General features: G+C 39.8%; 1 protein-coding gene across 1 annotated transcript; it reads right to left on the reverse strand.

The window, feature by feature from the left end:
* Window positions 1-141: 141 nt before the first annotated feature.
* Window positions 142-6,987, reverse strand: tekt1 (tektin 1). Its single transcript, XM_074612722.1, has 8 exons — window positions 6,855-6,987; window positions 5,281-5,465; window positions 5,035-5,200; window positions 4,781-4,909; window positions 3,355-3,501; window positions 3,025-3,244; window positions 2,553-2,749; window positions 142-1,698 (listed from the first exon to the last, which is right to left on the reverse strand). Exons 2-8 carry the CDS (start codon window positions 5,444-5,446, stop codon window positions 1,539-1,541), a joined length of 1,185 nt encoding a protein of 394 aa, XP_074468823.1. The 5' UTR covers window positions 5,447-5,465; window positions 6,855-6,987; the 3' UTR covers window positions 142-1,538.
* Between the last annotated feature and the right edge of the window lie 591 nt (window positions 6,988-7,578).

Raw genomic sequence — 7,578 nt, forward strand, 5'->3', positions numbered from 1 at the left:
TATTCATTGATAAAGATTTATGCCAACCTATTCTGTAAAGTCAACTTTACTGGGTTGGCTCTCCAGTACTGTACCGACTAAAGATATCAATAGAGCTGAAACAAGTAGTCAATCAATTAGTTGATAGACAGAAAATCTATCCGCAAAAATGTATCTTTTTAATATTTATTTTTATGCAAAAAAGCCCCAAATTGGCTGGTTTCAACATGTCAAATGTGAATACAGACAGTGTTTGCTGGTGTTCTTTTAGTCTACCATCATAGTAAACTGAAAATCTTTGGACAGTTGGTTGGACAAAACAAGCAAATTGAAAGCATCATTTCTGGCTCTGAGAACATCTGAGATTTCACACTATTTTAATCATATAGACTAAACAATCACTTAATCAAGAAAATGGTTGGCAGATTAATCAATAAAGAAAACATTTTCAATTTAATAGCTGTTCTGTGTCACAGTTTTCCTTAGCAGATGGAGTTGGCCTGAAATTGCAGATTTTTTTTCTAAGCTCTTCATTAAAGGTGCTCTATACGATATTCAGAGCATTAATACAGCAGCAAACAACTAATTGCAATGTAAAGACATAGAGGAGTAATGTCTACCTGAGTAGAGAATGAAGTCTCTCTCCCTCTGTGTTGTAATCAGAGCTTCTCCACGCTTTGTTGACATAACTGGGCTGGCCGCACTGTTGCCGTTGTTTTCACTGTTTTGCGCTGTTAGCACCGTTAGCTGCGAGCCGCTGGCTCAGCCGTTGCCATGTTGAGAGCCGTGCGGAGGCAATAGAAACAAAGAATGTTTATTGCCAAGAAGTGAAAGTCAATTGTTCGCTCCATTGCAACATCAGCACCCAGCAGCAGAGCTACGCTTCTGCCATTTTGGACTGAAAGCGACTACCGGACGCCAGTAAAACGTCCGCCTACAAAGAGCCGTACAAAAGTAAAACTAAATTATTTCTACTCTAATGTCATATTCTACTGAAATGACCTGTGTTTAACAATAAAATAATCAAAATATAATAAGCGTTTTCAGTCCAAAATGGTGGCAGCGGCTGTCGTCTCTTTGCTTCTATACTCTTTGAAAGAAATGCTCCCAATCTCGCATTTACACCGAATTCACAACAGGCAGTGGTGAAGTGTGGCTCGTCGCAATAATTAAATTTTTCTGCGGCCCGGGAGGCATGTTCATGTGTTTCAGGCAGGAAATAATTCTTTGTAATACATAGGTCAACATGTCACAGGAGTCACAGAATCTGTTTACTGATCGGCCGCACTTAGCTAAAAGTTCAAATGTTTGCCGCACTGCGCTGCAGAATGAAAGAGCCACAGCTCGCTGAGCTCGGGAGCAATGACCGCAGCTTTCCATTGACATTGCATGGCAGCTGGCCGCGGGCAGCACCCCGCCACTGCTCTGGTGTGAATTTGGCATTAGCACCTTTAATGACTTCTTGTCTACACTCACTTATAAAAGTTACGTTTTAAAGTCAATTGTTCAGCTTGGAAACAGTTAACCAAACATTCTCGACCTTTCCTGTTGCTAAATGCTCAGAAGTTATGTATGATAACGGGCTCCCTGTACTGGGTGCAGATGACCTCGTCAATGTAGAGAGAGTTGGCCTTCATCTCGATGTTCTCCTGCAGCTCCAGCTGGCAGCGAGCCAGAGCCCTCTGCTCCACTTCGGACTGGGCCGCTGCCTGACGCAGCCTGAGAGGGCACAGATAAAGAGATGCCACATGATGACTTGTCCTCTCTAAACAATACATCAGCCAATATGGGAAGAATCATGGTAGGAAACAGGAACACAATTGTTTTTTTTTACTCTGTCATGACATCTAGACAATCCATCCAAACCAGACATCTGTGCATTTCGGAGTAACAATAATTACCTTTTTTTTTTTCTATTGCTACTCCTATTTAAAAACCTTCACTGGTATACATGCTCACTTACACTCCTTTTCTTTTTTTTGACATGTTAAAATTGATGTTTGAATTGTTCCCATTTGTTGTATTTATTTCTAGATTTCTTGGTTATAGCCTTTGTAAACTAGCAGATATAATAGCTGTGTGTCCACACAGGTATCATTAAAGAGGACATATTATACTTTTGTGCTTTTTCCTTTCCTTTAGCGTGTTATATAGTTGTTTGTGCATGTAAAAGGTCTACAAAGTTAAAAAGTCCACACCAAAGGGAGTTACTCTCCCCCACAGAAACACTGCTCCTGAACTGCCTGAAACACCTCGCTTGAAGTCCCCCCTTTTCTTCCATAATGTAGTGATGTCACCAAGTAACACATTTGCATAATACCTGCCTAGCGGCTAGTTTGGCACGCCCTCAAACAAAGCTAGTTAGAGCGGAGTCTGCAGCACAGCCCGTATGAGAAAAATAAAGCGTTTTTTCAACATTAAAGCATGTAAACATGTTCTAGTAGAAACCCAAAATACAAATATGCACCTGAAAATTAGCATAATAGGTACTCTTTAAACTTTCTCTGTATCCCTCTTGAAAACATTTGTTGCTTAGTGCTTTCACATGGGAGGCGAGTGTGCCCTGGCCTTACTCGTTGGTGCGAGCGGTGAGCTGCTGGACCTCGGCGAGGAGCTGGGACTGTGCTGGATCGTGGCATTGCTCTTTGCCAGGCCTCTGGCGACGCAGAGCCAGCCGGGCCTGAGCCAAACTCAGAGCATGCTCATTCTCTGTGATGGCCACTTGCAGATCCTCTCTGGTCCTCTGCTGCCTGGCAAACTCCGACAGAATCTAGAGGGGATAGGGGTGTCACTCCAGGGTCAACCAGTGGTTTCACTTAGTAGGAAAATGATATCAACATATTGCTACCAAGACACGATACTTCTATTCAAATAATCAACCACGTTGTTACACACCTGCGCATCCTTAATGAAAGGGTCATCACTGGCCAACTAATATCCAAATGTTAATAAATCAAACTAAATCTTCTCTCTTTATCATAACATCTGCCTCCCACTGCCTGACTCTCTCTCTGCCAAATTACACCATACACTCATCTGCTCCACCTTGTCCAGCTGATTCTCCATCTGGCTCTTGGCAGACTTCATCTCGTTGATGTTCAGCTGAAAGGCTGCTGCTGTGGCCCGGACCTGCTTCTGCATGTCAGCGGCCGTCTGCTCCAGCAGAGACTCCACCAGGGCCCGCAGGGACAGGGAGTTGGTCAGCTGCTGCTGCGCTTTGGCCATGTTGATTTCAGTGATGTTCTCCCACTGCTTTGGAGTCGAGCTGAGAGAGGGAGACGTTAAAAAAAAACTTATGAAGACCTGGAATTTACAAAATGCCTTTTTTCTACCGAGATCTGTGGGTCAGAATGTCAGATCATCATGGTAGTTCACCTCAGCAGAGCAGTTTCAGTGTTTTTGGACCACTGCGGGTTGTTGATGGAATGGGTGGTCATTAAGGCACAGGAGTTGTCGATGCACTGAGCCTCAAATTTCTCCTTCAGATCCTGCTCCAGGTGGTACTTGGCGGATCGGTTCAATCTGGAACACAAAACAACATGTTTTGTCTTGCTGTTACTGGCAACCGTATCTAGTGATTTGATTTTCCTTCCAGATTTCAAGACAGTAAACGTTAGAAGATCCAAAAGGTCTGCATACTTCTGAGATCCCCTGTACAGATCATAGTCCGTACCAATGTTTAGCTGATTTCTCTTTGATTTCAGGCCCATGAGATGAATTCTGTTGAGGAGAATTTTTTAAGGGGGAAATGTAATATTAAATGGGAATTGGTAATTACTGTATCAAGAAGCTATGGAGCCCCCAAAGCCCCCTTAAAATATGCTTTACCTTGTGCACTACGCCTGTGTATTGGTAAGAATCTGACGATACGTATCACGATACAGGGCTTACGATTCAATATATCATGATATATTGTGATACTGTAAGCAAGGCGATATATTGCAATTTTTTAAATCTAATTTTAGGAAAACTCATAGTATAAAGAACACACCATATGCATAAAATCTGAGTAAAAAAAAGTTATCTTTTTTTGTGCAATCAGAACAGTGGGATCTGTATTTACATTTATAACAGTCCCTGTAACATCCAACATCAAGTATTGACGGAGTTCATCTTTGCATGTAAACTTAGTTAAAAAATCGAGACAATGTTTTTGAGAATCGATACAGTATCACAAAACAAAATATCCTGATATATTCGATATTTCCGATATTTTATTATACTCCTAGTGTGCACACAAAGTAAAAACAAATATAATCCACAAATATAACCCAATATAATATTTGACAAATATCTTTAAGGACTTTGTAGTGAATTGAAAAAAGACACTGGATATTTAATTGAATATGGATACTGACAAACTGCTATTTTAATATGGGCAGTAAAAATGAAAAAAAAAAAAAACGCAATTGAAATTGCTCCAATTTGAAGCATAAATTGTGACGTTTAAAGGCCCGGCACACCCACACGTGTTGTCACTTAATCTGTCTGATTACACCCCTGGGTGGAGCTGGTAGGAATTACATGAGGTTACCATATTCTAGTTACCTATAATAATGATAAAGTTGTGGTATTTCCCATCCCAACAGTCTTGAGAAGACATCTGATAAGCAAAAAAACATTACAAACAGCTCTGCATGTAAATGTAGTGTGATTGTGCAGGTTAGAGATAAATGGGAAAACATCATAAAAATAAAAATTAAAGATGACCAAAATGATCAAAATAAAAGCTTAAAGGAATACTTCACCCACAAAATGACCATTTGCATATCAATTTCTCACCGTGTGTTATCTTTCTTACCGTATCTGCTCAGTGATCTGCTCTGCTATACTCTGCAGAAGGCAAGCCACTCCCTCAATAAGCTCCCTCTCCTTCAGCAGCTCTCTGTCCACCTCGTCATGTAGCCTCTCAGAAGGGAGACGTTTCATTCTGCACGCCACAGAACAAAAAGAGTATTAACATGGTTATACTTACTTCACGTTACTGAAAACTAACAATAGCTCCCAAATCTGATTGTTCAAGATTCTCTCTTCTCCATCGTTTTCAAGCCTAACCTCTCCTCCAGACAGACCATGGTGACTCTCAGAGGCTCTCTGCAGGCCTCCAGGGCTTTCACCACTCTGCTCTGCAACACTATGAGGGCATCAATCTCCACAATAATCTCCTCCAACTTCAGCTCCAACTCCTTCTTCAGAAACTGGATGTCCTTGACCCGCTGATCTGAACAGTACAAGAAAAAGTCCACCTCTTTAGTCAACATCATCCTTTAGTGCTAAACACATTGGCATTGCCCTACTTACCTAGTCGCTTGGTGTCATCATTTTGCATGCGTTTGCATTCATTTTCAGTTTCCAACATTAGCCTCCTGCATTCTGCTCGGAAGAGCTCAGAGTGGTTCCGCATAACCTCAGTATTCACAAGTTTGGGTCTGACAGTCTGCAGGGGACTGGGGTCCAGGACAGACATTGTTCTACACTGGTGGTCACTGACAGTATAGGCAGGGAGGAAGAAGAGACATTAAGAAGTGATTCGAAATGTGGCTGCCTCGTGGTGAAAGAGAACTGAAAACACTTCAAAACCAGAGGAAAATGAGACTATACAGGATTTACTGGACACCCACTGATCATTTATTTAGAAACGTCAGAAAGAAATAGGAACACTTAAACACACCCAGTGCAAATGTTGATTAGAAAAATCTCTGTACATTGAGAAAATTGCAAAATTGCATCTGAAAAGCTCAGTAATCTGAATATCAAAAATGTTATTAATTTTGTTTTTAGGAATATTTTTGCTTTTTGAATTGAGATGGTTAAACTATTATAAACCAAAGTGTCTCTCGGTTCAATGTTCATTTATTGTCATTGTACAACACAGGGCTGCACAACGAAATGCAGTTATAGTCCCTTTCAGAAAAACTACAAAACTAAACACAATATAAACAGTAGTGATTTTTTTGATTAGCATCAGGAGGAATGTAAACAGCAACAAATACACTGGTAAATTCTCTGGACAGATAATATGGCTGATATCATTAAAATTTGACATCTGCATCTGCAATAACATGACCTGTCACAGTAAGAGTCTGTACATTGATGAAAAGATTTTTGAAAAGAAAAAAATCGACATCAGGGAAGCATTGTCCATCAACTCTGACTATGTTTGAGCACCGAGCATCATTGATGTAAACTCAGAGTCAGCCTCCCCTATGTTTATATGTATATAAGGATTTGTATAGAAGTAACTGTAGCTTACATATGGTTTCATTTTATTCCAATTTAAATATCTGTAATATGTTCGTGGGTGAGTTCCCGTGATGTGGGACACCTAAGCTCCAGTGAGTGTAGGTCTTCCTCAAACAAATAAAAGTCAATAAAAGTATCGGTTAACACAAGCGGTGGGGTCATGTGATCAAAATCCCATAGCTTCTCATATGTCCAATAATAGATCTGAGTGGAGCAATCATCAAACTGGAAGCACCCTGTGTGAAGACCACCCGAAGGTCAGTGACATGTTTAGATAAACTTAATATTAAGGGTATACATTTCTTATAAATAAAACAATCCTGCTAGTTTTTATTGGGATATATTTATATGTTTGTTCATCAATGTAAATACACTCTATATTCGTTATTTCAATCACATTTTCCATTGTCCCACTTTAGGAAGACTTTTACCGTTCTGAGTTTTCCTAAAATGTTCGTATAAAGAACAAGTTGAAGCTAGTTAGTGAAGTCAGCTAGCCTCTAAGCTAACGTGACTAACACTATGTTCACTCTCTTATCTTGAGAAGAACAGACATTAGAGACGTTGTTCAGCGTTATAACAACACACTAGAAGACACAGTACAGACAAATCCAAAACTATATCGTACATACCTTGTTACTTACGGTACTTGAAAAACAGCCAAATGTTTTAGTTTAGTTTCACCGTCTCCTGCCTCTCAAATGTCAAACAGATGGTTACCATGGCAACAGATGGTACGTCATGAGTGGAAACGGTCATTTGACCCTTCAGGTGACAGAAGTATTCAGATCAGATCCTACACAATAAGTAACAGTGCATACTAACTACTACTTTATAAGAAGATGAGGTTTGCAGGACTCAATAAAAATATAATGTATAAAAATAAATAACATTTTGTTTGCATGAGTAGGCTACCTACCTGCTTCTGGCAATTATGTATTTAATTAGCCTGCTGTCAAGCTAATTAGGCCTATGCCAATTTGGCACATGAGATGAATTCTCTGGAGGATAATTTTACCCAGAAACAAGATTAAAAGGGTAAATTTAATATTAAACAGGAATTGATAATTACTGTACATGGAAGCTATTGAGCCCCCAAAGTCCCTTAAAATATGCCTTACATTGTGCACACAAAATCAAAACAAATATAATCTTTAACAAATATCAACTTTAAGGTAGTTAAATGAAAAAAGAAACTTGATATTTAAATGAATATGGACACTAATTGCTATTTTAATATGGGCAATAAAAATGGAAAGATGTGAAATGAAATAAAAACTTAAATATACACCAATCAGCCATAACCTTAGGTCAGCAAGGGGCACCCTGACCGGTCTGCAGCTACGCAGCCCCATA

This window comes from Sebastes fasciatus, chromosome 17 (assembly GCF_043250625.1).
Source record: "Sebastes fasciatus isolate fSebFas1 chromosome 17, fSebFas1.pri, whole genome shotgun sequence".
NCBI lineage: Eukaryota > Metazoa > Chordata > Actinopteri > Perciformes > Sebastidae > Sebastes > Sebastes fasciatus.

Coding starts and splice junctions, on each gene's coding strand:
- tekt1 (XM_074612722.1), bottom strand. CDS start 5,446: ATGTCTGTCCTGGACCCCAGTCCCCTGCAGACTGTCAGACCCAAACTT. Junction 4,910..5,034: donor ATGGTCTGTCTGGAGGAGAG/GTTAGGCTTGAA, acceptor TGTGGCGTGCAG/AATGAAACGTCTCCCTTCTG. Junction 2,750..3,024: donor TGGAGAATCAGCTGGACAAG/GTGGAGCAGATG, acceptor TATCCCCTCTAG/ATTCTGTCGGAGTTTGCCAG.